We start from the raw sequence: 17313 nt of genomic DNA on the forward strand, positions 1-17313 counted from the left end.
TGTTACACTAGCAGTTCTCAATCTTTGGTAGTAATAATAATATTAACAAGTATGCTTATGATTACTATAAAGGTTAGTTTTTATAAAATCCTTTAAAGTTTGCGAAGCACTTTCTAAATATTTTTTCATTTGATACTCACAACCCTCGGAAATCATTGCCATCACTATCCCTCTTTTACAGATAAGTAGATTAAGGCAGACAGAGGTTAAGAGACTTGTCCAAGGTCATATAACTAGTAAAATTTGAACTCAGATTTTACTGACTTTGGGAGCAGCACTGTACAATCCATAATCTATTATTGTTTGCCATTGGGAACCATGCCATTTTCCAGGAGAGTTGGGAGACTGATGAATGCCCATGCAACTGAAAGTGTAAATTCCATACAATTTGCAGCATGCCTCACAAAACGTAAGGTGCCCTTTGAGAAATGTTGTGGTACATAGTTTGGATGGCCCAGGAACAGCCTCTTTGAGGAAACAAGTTCATGGGTGAGAGTAGCCATAATACAAGTCAATTTTCTGATCCCTTTTTTCCCCCTCTACACAAAAATCTATGCCCATTATCTTGACTCATTAATTTTGAACTGTTCCCCAGAATGGGGAAGAGAAAAAAGCAAGGATTTTATCGTTTATTAAAGCATTGTAAATCGAGGTATGTTTTTACATAGGCATGTTGGAAATTTCTGAAAGCATACACAAAATTATTAGTATTTCTACAAATGATTGGAATGGTTAGTCATTTCCCTCTACAGTAGATCCATTTTGTCAGGCAATCAGAGGTTAAGTGGCTTGCCAAGGGCCACACAGCTAGGAAGTGTCTAGATTTGAACTCAGGTCTTCCTGACTCCGGGCCTAGTGTTTTATCTACTGATCCAATCTGTTCCAAGTGTGACAGGTAGAATTTGAACAATGATTCTAGAATCATTGTTCTTTCTACTTTAACATGCTGCCTCTTTTTTCTTCAGATAACACCTAAATTCAAGTTTTACTCTTTCATCCCAGGGTAATCACTCCTAAAGTACTGATCTTTATGGAATTTCATATGTATAGGGAACTTCCAGTGAGGAAACCTCCTCTCCATCAATGTAGATCAGCATCTACTCAACAACCTAGGAGTCCAACTACAGCCCAGAGAAGTTGTGTCTTATCTGAGGTCACATAATCAATATATATCAGAAGTTGGACCTGAACCCAGGTCTTCTAAGTCCAAACATCTCTTTGTCCTTTCTGCCTATTGTCAATGCCTAAGGTGAGTATCAGAAAATACATCAATAATGAATTGTCCAATGTCTCCAATTTAAAGTTGTTTACAGTTTCTAATTAAGTAGAAAGATTCTAATTAAGTAGTTTTTTTTTCCAAGAGCATAAAAGTGGGGCTTAATTTAGTCTACTCTGAAATACATAATAATTACTTTAATTTTGCTCTATATATTTATATCATCATATTTCTCTGAACGGTACCTAAATAAAAATGTATTTTCCAAATATCTTAATTCAATTCTTTTAAGTAAAACATCATGTAGGCATTTATTATTACTTATGTGTCAGGCTTAGTGCTAAGTGTTGTGGATAGAGGGAAAAAGAAAAAATAGGAAGTTTGGTCTGTAGAAATATTTTTTTTTTCAGGAGTCAAAATTTTTTTTTCCTTTTTTCCCCAGGTATGCCCTTAACAAATACTATCTGAAGAGATATGGTGGATAATGATATCACGACCTTATATTCAGTTCATTTCAGTGCTGAAAACAAGAGAAGAGTGATCATTCACTGGCTATGACTCAGATTCACAGTCTGAAACAGTAACAAAACTTATTTTCTCACATACTGCAATTTGTTTCTCATCCACCCCCTCATTAGCTGTAGATGGATAATGCCCAAGTCAAGCAATAGCAAGAATCACTACCCAGCTTGGGTTTGCCCTCCTCCAAACCACTCACCCTCAAGAACCGATAGTCAACTTTGGAAGCTTTGATTTGGGGTGGACTCCAATCCATAAACGGATAGCATTCAGGGGAAAACCCTGGATCAAAGCTGGTTTATAAAGTTTAACCAAACAGAAGCAACTGAAAAAATAAGTGTAAATATAGAGCACAGAAAGTAGAGAGAAAAGTCTATATGTAGAGACTATTCTACACTTTTAGAAAATAGCAAACTGGTTTCCAAGCTTGAGATTCATAAATTCTGGGTTATGACAACAGACAATAAGTCAGTAAAGTGAATTCCATGTCCAAATGGTTTGGACATTTTAATGATAACACAATTTAATTATTGTAAAGAGCTGTGGTTTCAAAATGAAAGGCTGTTTGCATTCTGGTTCTCATTATCTAAAGCTGTTGTTACCTCATTGCTTGTTAAAAAACAAAAACAAAAACAAATGTGTGATTATTTTCCATTACCACTTGGCAAAGGGGGAAAACTATTCCTTTTTCTTCCCTCTGTTTTCTCAGAGAATCATGATTTCCTCTTCCTCTATGGCTTAGACCCATCAATTGTCAATTCGGAGGAAACATTCAAAATGTAACTATGGGAATAACTTAGTCCTGCTTGAAATCAGCAGTGAAAATACTGTGGTTAAGAATAATAGCCTTTATTTTTTATGTAATAAACATTCTATCAAAATATTATAACAGCAAACCAAGAATATATTCTCAAAGTCAGTTATTTGGGAGTTAGTAATGTAAGAATAAAATGCATTTTAAAAGATGTTGTTGGACAAGAAAGTAATTACACTAAAAGATTAAAGTATTAAAACCATAATGACTAATGATTATAAAATGTATTTCCTGGATCCATATCCAAATGCTATAAATTTTTACACTGAGATGAGCCAACAATTTGCAAAGTAAGAAAAACAAAAAGTAATCATGAGATAATATGTTTAAATTCCATAATAATCTTTGGAATTAAAATCAAGACAAAATTAAAATAATACCTTACATATATCAGGACAGCAAAAATATGGGGAGGGTGGGTGATGAAATCCAAAGATGGCAAGGTTATGAGGAAACAGGCACTCTATTATGTTTAGAATGTGACATTTAAATGGCAAAAAATTTAAAGAGAATATTATTATAATATACACTACGAGTCACAATTAAACATAACTTTTCACTCAAGAATGCCTTTGATAAGGCTCTATCCTTAATTATTATAAAAATAAAAAAATTTAAAATGTCCACTATATAAAAATATTCATTTTTACTCAATTTGCAGTAGAAAATAATTTAAAGAATCTGTATGCCAAATTGTTACAGAATGAATTAATAAATTATAGCAGCATATTAATATAATAATGCTATAAAATTAAAACATACAAAGCATATAAGGAAATATTTTGACAAAAATGAAATCATATAAGAACAAAACAGCAAAACCAAAACTGTATACACACTTATTTAAAAAGAAGAAAAGGGGGCAGCTAGGTGGCACAGTGGATAAAGTACCAGCCCTGGATTGAGGAGGACCTGAGTTCAAATTCAGCCTCAGACACTTGACACTTACTAGCTGTGTGACCCTGGACAAGTCACTTAACCTTAATTGCCCCACCCCCAAAAAATCTACATAAAAAGAAGAAAGCAAGAAGAAAATTTGGGCCAAATGGAATAGAACTTTGGAGAGACCTGGAAAGAGACACCAAAAGCAGCTTTTGCTTGTTTATTAATTTACTTTGTTTCATCTATTTACAGGCTTGGACTCTGGGATAATATTTTACTCTTATTTTGTTTGTCCTATTATTTTTATGGTTATTAAATTTAAAGAGATGGTACAGTGATTTCTCAGGTATAAAAATCTCCTGGGTAAGAAAAAAATTCTCTACCAATGCAAGTCAGCACCTTTTCTGCAATTTGTGATCTGAGTAGATTGCTAAGAACATGAAGCAGTTAAATGAATTGCCAAGGGTTCTTAAGCTAGTGTGGACAGGAATTGAAACCACCTTTTCCTGGTTTCTAGACCAGCTCTACATCCAGTATATCCTTAATGATGATGGTGGTGGTGGTGGTGGTGCTGGTGGTGGTGACATATGTTGATTTATGTGAGGATTTCATTTACTAAGATTACTAAGCAATAATTAGAAGGTTTTTTTCCCCCTGAGCAACAAATGAAACAACTATTTCATTGACCATTCTTTAAAACTAAGATCTTGTTGCCAGCTAGAATATTATTTTATTTGGAGAGTTAAAGTTCATGGGGACTAATGTTAACTTTATTTAAATATGAAATTCATTTTTTTTAATGTACAGACCACTCAATCTCCCATAATTCCTAATTCTTAGGACCTCATGCCTAACACTCACAAAATTTGGCTAGGGCAAAATACAATCACAGAACTAAGAATAGTCTACTTAGCGTCATGATAGTGAAATACTACATACTTTCCTATCACAATTGCTTGGAGACATACATTATAGAAGTGCTTCTCCAATCATGAAAGGGTAGGGTGAAGACTATTTTCTCTTCAGGAATCCATTTCAGAAGAAAAAATAAACCTATGGGCAATTCATGGATTTATTTGGGTAGTCAACTACCAAGTAAATCAGAAAAAAAACAAAGGAAAAGATTAAGCTTAAATTAAATCTAGAAATAACTTCTAGGTAGTTTACTAGTGGCTGAATGGAAATGTATCAATAACCCTAAAGTTAACAATTCTATCTCATTATCAACTTAGAGCTAATTAAAGACACTACCTCTTCTTTCATTACATTAAATTTTGTTTTCTTTTGTTTTTAAAGACACAGTCTCCCTATCTCATCTACACAAGTTTTGTCCTACAATTCCAGTCTTATCAATATAGAAGCTTTTACCTGCACCATTTCCAGAGTGGGCCAGTTTGCTCTGACTTAGGCATCCAAGTAGTTGCCCCCACACACACCTTGACATATTAATGCACAGACACATGATCAGATTAGGCCACAGCATTTCAGAATTCCAAAGTTCAAGAGATCCATTAAACTTGACCATCCCCAGTATTTTAGATTAAGGTTTATGTGCCACCAAACAAAGAATCTTTAAGATTTGAGAATTAAAAGTTTAATAGCGGGGGGCAGCTAGATGGCGCAGTGGTTAGGGCACCGGCCCTGGATTCAGGAGTACCTGGGTTCAGGTCCGGCCTCGGACGCTTGGCACTTGCTGGCTGTGTGACCCTGGGCAAGTCGCTTAACCCCAATTGCCCCACAAAAAAAAAAATATATATATATATATATATATATATATATATAAAAAAAAAGTTTAATAGCGGGGTAGCTAGATGGCGCAGTGGATAGAGCACCGGCCCTAGAGTCAGGAGTACCTGAGTTCAAATCCAACCTCAGACACTTAACTAGTTGTGTGACCCTGGGCAAGTCACTTAACCCCAATTGCCTCACTTAAAAAAAAGTTTAATAGGCTTAAATTCCTTTAATATTCAGAAAATTAGGTTTTATACTAGGGATAAACTCCTCCTGCAATTTCTAGAAACAATGATCAGGTACATTAAATAAACAAATATTATTCATTTTTGGTGGATAAATATATTAGAGTACATTTTAAATTTGTAATATTTTACATATTTTGTAATGAATTTGAATACTTTCTTTGAAAGCAAAACAAACCTAAAAACCAGATAATTACACCAACAAGTCTGAAAAATTCACATCTGGAAAACTAAAAAAAAAAAAAAGCTTGATTATATCTTTCTGTTTTTGTAAGCATCTCTACTTTAATAAGAGCTTTCTTTGAGAACAGATTGTGCTCTCCTTTTCCACTCTGTCTCATCTTACTGTTGTCATAATATTTATAATGCAGAAGTATTACAATGTAATATAATGTCATCAGTAAAAGTTGGAGTTTATTTTCTTATTTAGCAGCAAATAATTTGTTAAAACAACTTCTCAATTGAAGAGAACTACTAAAAAGTAATTTAGCACAAGTTCCCTAATAAAAATAAATATCAAACAGCACATCCTTAGGTTTTATTTTTTCATTTCAATTCTTTTTTCCAGTTTTCGAATTTCAGTTTTTGAATTTTTTTCTTTTATTTCAATTCTTTTAATTAAGTTAAATATCTACTCAACAATAGTAGCACTCTATTTTTCACCTCACTCCAATTCTCTAACTCTTAAAGCCTCCATTAGCTCCTACTCACTCTTCTAAGAATTACCAATATCCAGGAAAAAGTTTGATTAAAGAAAATGAAACAGCACATGGCTCTAAAATCACTTTCTCCTGTAGGAAAGTAAGATTATTTTTAATAGAGAAAGTATGTTGGGTTTTTTTTCCCTTTCTCCAACTCTAAGAGTGAGGTTGTAATTTTAAGTTTTGCATTACTGGTTATGGCATGTAGGAGCTGTTTAAGGTTCTGAATCTGCCTACTTAGTAGAACTACATCCTGCTTATAACAGAGAAGACACAGATAAACAAATCCAGCCCAGCCCTCAATTTATCTAAGATCACATGTTCACAATTCTAGTACTAAACACCTGGAAGTAGCAAGAATCCCTTACGACTAGACATAATCAAATGAGACAGTGCATGTAAAATGCTTTGCAAACCTTCAAGTACCATATAAAATTCAGATGTGGATATTAATTTCTTCTTAATCTAGGTGAGAGAATCTTCTGAACAATGACTCTAAGGATCTATGGTAAAATTTATTTTAAAGAACTTGCTTTCCAAAAAACCCCAAAGACCCCCCCCAAAAAAAAAACAAGGGGGCAGCTAGGTGGCATAGAGGATAAAGCACCAGCCCTGGATTCAGGAGGACCTGAGTTCAAATCCGAACTCAGACACTTGACACTTTGCCCTGCAAAAAACAAACACAAAGTAAAGAACTTGCTTTCTAGAGGAATCCTCTCTCCACTAGGTCTACTGGCTAGACTTTGCCTTCCAAATATCAGGAGTATTTGTGTTCTGCTCTTGGCTTCATTCAGGAGATATGCCTTTTCTACTGTGTTCATGGAACTACTTCCTTCCTTATGCAGTCTTCTTGACCTACATTTATATGCAAGGACCTGGTCAAGATGTAAAGATCAATGACCAAGGGTGTATGCAGTGACCAAGGGTAATACAATGGAGAAGAGTGCTGAAACTGAAATCAGGAATCCTTGAGTTTAAAATCAGCCCCAGACACCTACTAGCTGTGTGACCCTGGGAAAATCCCTTAACCTCTCTTCCCTCTCAGTTTCCTCATCTCTAAAATGAGGATAATAATAGCACCTCACTCCCAGTGGGGTTGTGAGGATAAAATAAGAGAACACTTATAAAGTACTTTCCCAACCTTATAGGGTAATATAAATGCTAGCTATTATTATTAGGTATTATTACTTTGATAGGTGCAAAGGTCAAAATAAATGCTGAGCCCTCCACAGAACACTATGAAAAATATTTTTAAATTAAAACTGTCAAATTATGAGATACACAATGAAAGTTTTGAGCTTAAACTAGGGCTTCTTTTTTTCTTCCTCTGAGAATAGAAATGGCTTAATATGATACTCTGTATACATTAGGCAGAGAAAAAATTAATCTTGACTGCATAGCAATAAATTCTTCTGTTCATTTCAAAAATATATTTCTATAACCTTTCTTCCTTTTTTAAGGGAAACCCCATCCCTAGCTCACCTCTCTTGAAATTCAGCAAAAAAGAAAAACAGAAATTTGCAAGAAATATTCACATTTGAGAAAAACAAATGACTGTGTCTGAAAATCTGTCATATTCTACAACTTGAGATCTTACCTTTGTCAGAAGGTCCTCTGGAATGGTGTTTGGTTATTGATTTCATCAGAGTACTAAAATATCTGTCTCTACAACATTGTTGTTACTGTTTAAATTGTTTCACTTATTCTAATTTTACTGTGTATCAGTTTATATAAATTTTCCTGGGTTTCTCCAAAACCATCCCTTTTATCATTTCTTACAATACAACAGTATTTCGTTATAGTCATATACCATAGTTTCTTCAGTCATTTCTCAATTGATAGGTACCTTCTTATCTCCCAGTTCTTTGCTATAACAAAGAGATCTGCTATAAATATTTTTGCACATATACACAAACTCCATTTTATTCAATAAGAAAAAGTAGTGTGGGGACCAATTTTTAATTGGGGAGTGTTAGCTAAGCGGCTCGCCACAATATTGGGGCAAGGAAGGAGACCTGTAGCCTCCCTCAAAACAGAACAGGATTTATTTTAACAAGAACGAACTTTTTTTAAAAAAAGCACAAACAGGATCAGTGGGATCAAAGGAAAGGAAAATTATACAACCTGAAAAAAACACCACCACCCAGGAATCAGCTGAGAATACACAGCAGAACTCCTGTGGACTTCCAGCCTCCAGCTAGAATGCCCAATTCTCCTCCCCCAATCCGAGAAAAACCCCACACAGCCCCAGCCAATGGGATGGCCACTCTGACAATCACATGACTGCCCTCCCTAGGCTTCCAATCATTATAATTTTGCCAGGCCCATGTAGGCATCTGCGAGTGGTGATGACATGAGGTGCCAGTGCCATGGCAATGGCTACAACCAGTGGATGGAGCACAGTGCGGTTTGTGGCACGCACAACGAGGCCTAAAAACCTCAAATAACAATTCTTTACATTAGGGACTTAAAATATCTGTGTCACAACTATTTTATCATGACTGCTATTATCTTCTACAACCACCTCCTCTATAACAGGACAACTGGAAATGTTCAGCAAACTAAATCTAGTAGGGGACCTACAGTATGATAAGGATTCAGAATAGAGGTGTTTAAAAGACAGAGTTCTAAATTTGTTTTCACAATATTAATATCCATCATGTTATTTGCCCTTGCAACATTCCAGAAATTTATGAACCACATTTTTTAAAACCTGCTGAGCTGAGGATTGGGGATATACTTTAGTGACATCTTGATTTACTCTAAAAATCTTTCTCAGCACGACCAAATGGTCTGCACAGTCCTCAAGCAGTTATTTCAGCATATGCCATTCATCAAATTCAAAAAGTGCCCACTTTAAAAAATATGGAGTGTTGTTCTTAGGACATTGTTTATGCTGTTAAGGGATTAAAAACATAGCTGTATAATGGAGAAACCATCTTTCAATTGGGTATCCCCGATATTATGAAGGATTAATCATACCTCGTAGGGTTCCTGGGATGGTGATACTATTTTATCTAACGATTCCCTATAATAATGACAACCTTGGCAGAACAACTCAAACATCAAAGGCTTTTAATTAAGCCCCAGGGGTGGAGGCTTCTTTGAATCTCAAGAAGCAATTTCTATCAGTTCAAGTTTTGATTATAAGTCACAGAACCTGTGATACTGGCACTTGCCACACTCAACATTTTTGCTACCGAGTTCCATAATCAGGTCTATCCTCTCTTGGGCTGGTGGCTTTTCCAAACTACTACAGCTCTAGTCCTGTGTTCTCATATAAATCAAAACTAGCAAAGCAAAATAATGCCATAAGGGAGAAAGAACTCCTTGCAACAAAGATGTTCTTTTCTCTGAGGTTTATAGTCACCCTTTAGAGGGGATATGGCATCTCATTAGCTATCACAAGAACTTACAACTCCTATTAATTTCCCCAAAGCTTAACTTGTGAAAGATCTAGTGTGTTTTATTATTATTATTATTATTATTATTATTATTATTATTATTATTAGTGAGGCAATTGGGGTTAAATGACTTGCCCAGGGTCACAGAGCTAGTAAGTGTCAATCGTCTGAGGCTGGATTTGAACTCAGGTACTCCTGACCCTAGGACTGGTGTTCTATTCACTGTGCCACCTAGCTGCCCCAGATCTAGTGTGTTTAAGACCCATTTTTCTTTTTTGTTTTTTTTTGGTGAGGCAATTGGGGTTAAGTGACTTGCCCAGGGTCACACAGCTAGTAAGTGTTAAGTGTCTGAGGCCGGATTCAAACTCAGGTACTCCTGAATCCAGGGCTGGTGCTTTATCCACTGTGCCATCTAGCTTCCCCGTTTAAGATCCATTTTTAAGTTTTCTTGATTGTCTGTCTCAGAGTGCAAGATGATGGCCACATTCCCCGTGGTCAAAGTATATACATCTCCAATAAGCCTCTAGCAAGGTTATTCCTAACCCATCAAAGTTTGTGGCTCCACAAGTTTACCTGAACATCCTAGACTCCGATTCAGAAGGAGGTAATGGAGGGAAGGAGGGAGAGGGAATGGGGTAGGGAGAAAGGAGCTGGATATTTTTGCATATGCGGTGGTGATTGTGTGCTAATAGCTGATGGGTTGCCCCTCTCTTGTCAGGGTCTTTGAACCATAAAACATAAGCTCTGATGAGTCATAATGAGATTCAACATGAACTGCTCATGCTGAACAGGATCTACTATTTCTTATTCCTGGTGATCTTAAGGGGTATACTGATGTGGCCTCCTCAATACCTAGATTTTAGGCAATGTTTTGGGGGTATCCATATCATCCCACTACATATAGCATTGTAATTTCCAGTAGAATATTAGTTTCCAACATTAAAATAATATTTTCTCCTTAATAAGTATTAGGAGCAGGGGGTGGCTAGGTGGTGCAGTAGATAAAGCACTGGCCCTGGATTCAGGAGTACCTGAGTTCAAATCCGGCCTCAGACACTTGACACTTACTAGCTGTGTGACCCTGGGCAAGTCACTTAACCCCCATTTCCCCGCAAAAAAAAAAATAAGTATTAGGTGCTTTTGAGATTTTAATAACATATGGTCAGACTTAAACTATGCAGCAGTATAATCAACATAGTTCAGGAGACACAGATCTTGACCTGGTATGTGTATTATGGAACTGGACCCAAGAACTTTGATTTCTGTGACTGAATAGTAACCTGTATCTGAGGTTCATTTAGCAGTCTTTACTTCTTGTGAAGGCCTTGGAGTTAGTTATTCATGGGAAACCAAGAAGGAAAGAGTAACAGACTTGCACATAGTTTCAGAGCATTAAATATATTACAAGATAGAGTAAATGCTTTGTTCTGTTACTCCCTGATTTTCTATATGTTCAATATGTTTATTATATTGTACCGTTAGGCAACTTAAACGTCATCCAGATAAGGAAGACATTTGATTAGAAGGCTACAAGCCAGACCTTGGATATAACTCAATCCACCATGCTGCTGTTTAAGCTTCCCCAGTGCTCCAGCAATATTCCAGTATTTTACAGAAGCCATTTTCCCCTATTCCCTAGATGAAGAGACAGTTTTCTCATCCAGACAGTACACATGTATTCCCAAGACCCTGACCAGAATTCTCAAAGCTGTCTTAACCTATTTCTGGGACCAACATTTCTTTTCAGACTAAAAAAGCACGAATTTGGCTGGAAAGAAATGTAATTCCTGTAGTATATTGCAGGTCATAAGGAGGAAAAGAGAAGCTAGTCATACTTAACTGGAAGTCACCTATGAAGCTGAATCCTACAGAGATTCCTTAAGTTACAAGTTAAAACTGACAATTTAGTCTTTGCTTTCCTTTGCTTTTTTGATTCGAATTTGTTTTATTATGAACTTCACACATATAAACAAACATGCACCTTTTAAAACACCAAGATGCACATAAAAAAGGATTGCATATGTAACTGTGAACTGGATACTTAGTTTTAAGTGCATATTAAATTTAACATGAGAGTAACAAAAGTACTCTGCTTGTCTGTGTCCCCTTCTGAACAACTTTGTTCTCCTACATTTTTTTTGGTGGGGCAATGAGGGTTAAGTGACTTGCCCAGGGTCACACAGCTAGTAAGTATCAAGTGTCTGAGGCTGGATTTGAACTTCAGGTCCCCCTGAATCCAGGGTTGGTGCTTTCTTTATCCATTGCACCACCTAGCTGCCCCTCTCCTACATTTTTTAATGCTTCATTGGAACTCTCTCTTTCTTTTTTCTTTTTGCAGTTCTATTACTACTTATTAATTCTTCCCTTAAAGTATTTTTCCCCTTTCTCCTGCAGTGACTTTTGCAATATACCATGCCTTTGTTGAACTCAAAGAATGAATCACTTTTGTTCCAAGCCTGATCAACCTGGATCCACTATTTATAAGTGAGGCAAAATACATCTAAAGTAGTGGTATGGAGTCATATTGTCCTTCATTTGGGCCCAACCTTCATTCTTTCAATCCAATAGGCATTTATTCCACATTTACTATATAAAAGGTACCATACACACACAAATGCATACACAGACACATAGACACAGATACACACAGACATAGACACAGACACACGCGCGCGCACACACACACACACACACACACACACACACACACCCGCACCCCTGCCCTGAAGAAGCTTACATATTATCTCGTATTGGTTAGAATATTCAGGTACATAAGGGTACTATTTAGTAAAAGTATCCCATTAAGCCAAAACTTTGGACTCCAGTAAAGCATATTACAAATGGAGATGTCTGCTTCTCAGTTTTCAATGCATAGTTTTGCTTAAGGATGTAACAAAAACATAAGGATCTCACTCATGCTCAAAAGAAGGCCATTTGCAGATACTCCTTTTTAAATAACACCCTAACTCCATCATGACCAATCCAGTTTCTGGTTTCTTTCTGTTTATTTCCTTTTGGCTTTTCTGTTCTACTTCTCCCTCTTCTATTTACTTCTCAACCTCTCATCTTATTTCACAAGTGGATGGTGTTTCTCTTCTGTTCCTGCATTTTTCTGCTTTCCTCCCTGACCAATGGCTTTCTAACTGATAATGTAGCATACACAAAAATCTCACAGTAACTCTCACCCAAGCCCAGATTGACTACTGCAAACAGCAGCTTAACTGCTTGATAGAAATTTGTCACTATGAAGTATAAAATTCTAGATAGCCACTATTCGCATTTCAGTATTTTATACTGAAATGCATCAATATTTAAAGGTTTCAATTTACATATTTATTATTTTTATCCAAATCCTTATTCAAAATTTCTTTTACACTTCTCATCTTACAATAAAAATGTTCCCTTCATCACTATCTTCCTTAAGCTATACATAAATAACCTTGAAATTCTGACTTTTTATAGTAAGGAATATCTATACTATAAATGAATATGATAGTGGCATAATAAAGTAGTCCTATTGAAAACCATAAAATCATGTTCTTTCTGTTTCCTGAGAGATGTTTGAGAAAAATCTGAGCAAAGTACATGTCAGAGATAGTTCAAGAGGAGTTTATCTTGGAGGCAAGAAATTAGATAACTTCTGGGATTCTATGATTAAATCACTACTTTGCTAGCCAGATAAAATTAGTAATAATGATACCTTGATTGGCTAGTTGTGACAGGTGGTAGATAAATATTCTGACAGTAGTTTGAATCCAAGCCTAATTTGGGAATCAGATTAGTGACTCATGCCTAAAATGACAATAGCTTACACAGGCCATATCCCTTAGTTGCACTGATCGTTTTGTCTAAAAAGAGGAAGACAGTATTCAAAAGATAAACTTTTTTTTTTACTTTAAGAAGTTTGGTTGAGCCACCTATCTTTAAAAATTTGAGCTAGTTCTAGGGCAGCTAGGTGGTACAGTGGATAGAGCACTGGCCCTGGAGTCAGGAGGACCTGAGTTCAAATCAGGCCTCAGACAATTAACACTTACTAGGTGTGTGACCCTGGGCAAGTCACTTAACCCCAATTGCTTCACAAAAAAAAAAATTGCTAGTTCTATAAAGATTACCTTGAGAGCAAAGACTGAGTATTTTTTCCTTTCTTTCTATCCCCAGAACTTAGCACAGTGCCTGACACATAGTAGATAATTAATAGATGTTTGTTTGCTAAATGACTGACTCTAAGGAGCTTATGGTCTAGTTGGAGACACCAAACTAACATACATGAAATTACAATGAAAAAATATGAGAGGACCAAATACTCATTCACGTGATATAGAACTATGTTCTGTGGGAGTTCTTAGTATCCGACACAGTTATATTCTATGGGCAAAATTACAACTCAAAAAATAATTCTTGATTGAATGACTGATTTAAAAGATAGGGAAATAAGTTAATATGTTAGATTCGTAGATCCAGAACTGGAAGAGACCTCAGAAATCATTTGGTATAATTCCCTCACTTGTAGCTGAGCAAACTAAAATCTAGGTAAAATAAATGAGTGGTCCTAGGTAATAAGTTCAAGAGGCAAAATTTGAACTCAGGTCCTCTGATGACATAATAAGTTCTCTTTTGGTTATGAAAGGGTTCATGGAATAAATACAACTTGTGTCAGCTTTAAAAGATAAGTAATATTTGATTCTGAAGAAGAGAGAACATTCCAATCAGGGGATGATGAACAACATGACCAAGGACATAATGACCATGTAATGTTTCAGAACAGTGAGAATAACAACAGTTATAGTTCTACAGTAGTATCAGTAGCAGTAACAGTAGCACTAGTTGTATTGGACATTCCCTAGCTCCTTAAGGTTTGCAAAGAACTTTAGTACTTTATTTTTCATTTCATTATCAAAACTCTCTGAGGTGACTGCTACAATTACTACTACTACCTTCATTTTGTAAGTAAGGGAAATTGAAGTTGAGATAAATTAAATTAAGCAATTTGCCAGTGGTCAGTTGGTGTAAGAGATGGAATTTGAGTCTAGCTTTCTCTTGCTCCCAAGTCCAATACAATTTCCAAACAGTATTTGCATTGATCAAAACAGACAATCAATACACAATGGGATAAATTAAAATAGAATGAAATTATTATGGTATATTGCAAATCAAAATAAATCTATTCCATAAAAATGAACATCTTAGAAAATATGTAGTACTTTGTTTTCAGTGTTTTAGAAATAGAAGAATACAAGCCACTAAAAAAGACTTATACATCTTGAACTAAACTGCTAATCTTCAAGAAATTTTTTTAAAATACCCTTTTCTATTAATGAGTAACCATTTCAAGGGTGATGAAAGTCATTTCATGCCTGACAGAACTTGCTGAATCATAAGCAGCAACTATACTCTACTGCAGTGCAATCAAGAAGACAGATCATATTTCATTTGAAGTTCATGAAATATTGAGCTAAGACTAAGAGGACTAAGAGGAAATATTGATAAATCTGCCCTATATGTCCTACAAACAGGGAACTCTGCCATTTTTTCATTGTGTTTTCACTGTCATTTTGAAAAGTACAAAAAGGCATTACAAATTATAATGAAACAACACTTGAAATGTCGTTTCATATTTTGGGTCTTTTAATAATTTTTTTCTTAATCGGAAAAAAATCCACTTCTCTCCCTTCTATCCCTCCAATTGATTGAAAATGTAATAAATAGGGGCAGCTAGGTGGCACAGTGGATAGAGCACTGGCCCTGGAGTCAAGAGTACCTGAGTTCAAATCCGGCCTCAGACACTTAACACTTACTAGCTGTGTGACCCTGGGCAAGTCACTTAACCCCAATTGCCTCACAAAAAAAAATAAAAGTAATAAATAACCTTTTACACTTAAAAAAAAAATTCATCCCACATTGGATGCGCTGGCATTTGCACATATGCATTCTAAGAAACAAACTATCCTCAGATTGACATTAAGTACTTGAATGCTTTGGATTTATCATCCCATACAAATAACCCTCAACCTTGCACCCTGCCAACACAAGCTCAAGAGAGTTCTTCACCAAGTCCTACCTCCTTCCTCTCTGCCCTGATCAAGAAGGATTTCCAAAGCTGCAAGATTTGTTTGTTATTCCGGGTACCAAGCAACTACCATGGATGCAGGGAGGGGAGGGATCCTTATTTTCTACTATTCCCACCCCTCCCCCCTTTATTTTCTTTGCTTGTCTATATGGTGCACCATCCTCCCAAAAATACAGGAGAAAAAATAACGAGGAGACAATGGATTTTGAGGCATTATAAGAAGTAACTCCTCTTCATCCTCACCATAATCAATTCAGAAATTCTTTTAGTGTTACTTCAGGTGATTGTTCCTGTCAAACTAAAGATATTAGTTTCAACCCAAACATCCTAGCAGAATGAATTCAGAGGCTCTCTCTCTCTCTCTCTCTTTTTTTTTTTAGTGAGGCAATTGGGGTTAAGTGACTTGCCCAGGGTCACACAGCTAGTAAGTGTTAAGTGTCTGAGGCTGGATTTGAACTCAGGTACTCCTGACTTCTGGGCCGGTGCTCTATCCACTGCACCATCTAGCTGCCCCTCAGAGACTCTCTTGAAGTCTGTATTTATTTTTTCTAAATAATATGAAAAAGCTTCCAAAGACATTTTTGTTTTAGGTCCCAAATAGTGAGAAAATAATGACTGTGATTCTTGCCTTTCCCCTCCACAACAATCCCCTCCCCATTGACACTCTTCAAAGTCTTGTGTAAAATATTGTCACCAATTCAAGCCTGAGAGTCATGTGCAGTATAAGTCCAAACAATGCTAGGGAGATTCAGTATTTGCACTGATTAGGGCCTGGCTATCCCCTGAATAGATTATGATTAACCATGTATTACAACATAGATTAAAAACAGATTACAATGTATATGTGGAGTTATGAAAAGCTTGATGAAGTCATAATGCCAGATACTCCATTGTAAGATTGATTTGGGTAAGGGATCAATCATGGTGCTAAGGTGTTGCCTTTCTGTAACACTTTTATGATGCTTTTACAACCATCCAGGGGAATGAAAGACTCTTATTTAGAACTATGTATCACTTTCGGAATTTCACAGACAGAAAAAAATATTCCCATCAGTAAATATATATCTAATGAACACATAATTAAAATATATATATATATGTATATACTATTTTGAAATATTTCACAAGGATTAACAGGGTTGACCACAAAGAAACTATATTTAATAGACACATATGCATGATTATTATTTATTATTCTTTCCAAAATGAAGCTTGTTGACCAATAGGTTTCATTGTTTTATAAACCTGGGCTAAATTATTATGACTTCCAAAGTCATTGAGTAAGTAACAATAATACTTTGTATCATTCACCAAGTATAATTAAAAATACAATAATGATTAGTACCTTAGCCAGATGAGAGTTGATCCATTTTGTAAAAGTCCGTTTTTGTACTATCTCTTGCTCATCTAAAAAATAAGAATAATGATACTAATTAGATATTATAAGAAGCCACTAAGAGCTAACAGCATGAAAAACGTTACAGTAATAAATAACTGCAGGAAACAATTGTTTTTTGTTCTCATTTATTTTTGCCTATAATTTCTTCTCCTTGAAATGAAAGGCAAATTAATCTCAAAGAGTTTTCATCAACTATATTATCTAATTAATATATATTAATTAATTGATTATATTATGTGATAAATATGCATTAAGATTTTAAACCTTCCTATAATGTGTCAAGTCTATGACAGATTGTTTCATGTATTATGGTGTTACTATATTTTAAGAAATTC

General features: G+C 35.5%; 1 protein-coding gene across 1 annotated transcript in view; it reads right to left on the reverse strand.

Annotated features, from left to right (window-relative positions):
- Positions 1–17313, reverse strand: part of SYNE1 (spectrin repeat containing nuclear envelope protein 1) — a 583464-nt gene that overhangs the window by 455771 nt on the left and 110380 nt on the right. The window contains 1 exon segment of the mRNA XM_044001388.1: positions 16925–16986. Within this exon segment, the coding sequence (XP_043857323.1) occupies positions 16925–16986 (62 nt within the window).

Source organism: Dromiciops gliroides, chromosome 4 (genome assembly GCF_019393635.1).
Source record: "Dromiciops gliroides isolate mDroGli1 chromosome 4, mDroGli1.pri, whole genome shotgun sequence".
Lineage (NCBI taxonomy): Eukaryota > Metazoa > Chordata > Mammalia > Microbiotheria > Microbiotheriidae > Dromiciops > Dromiciops gliroides.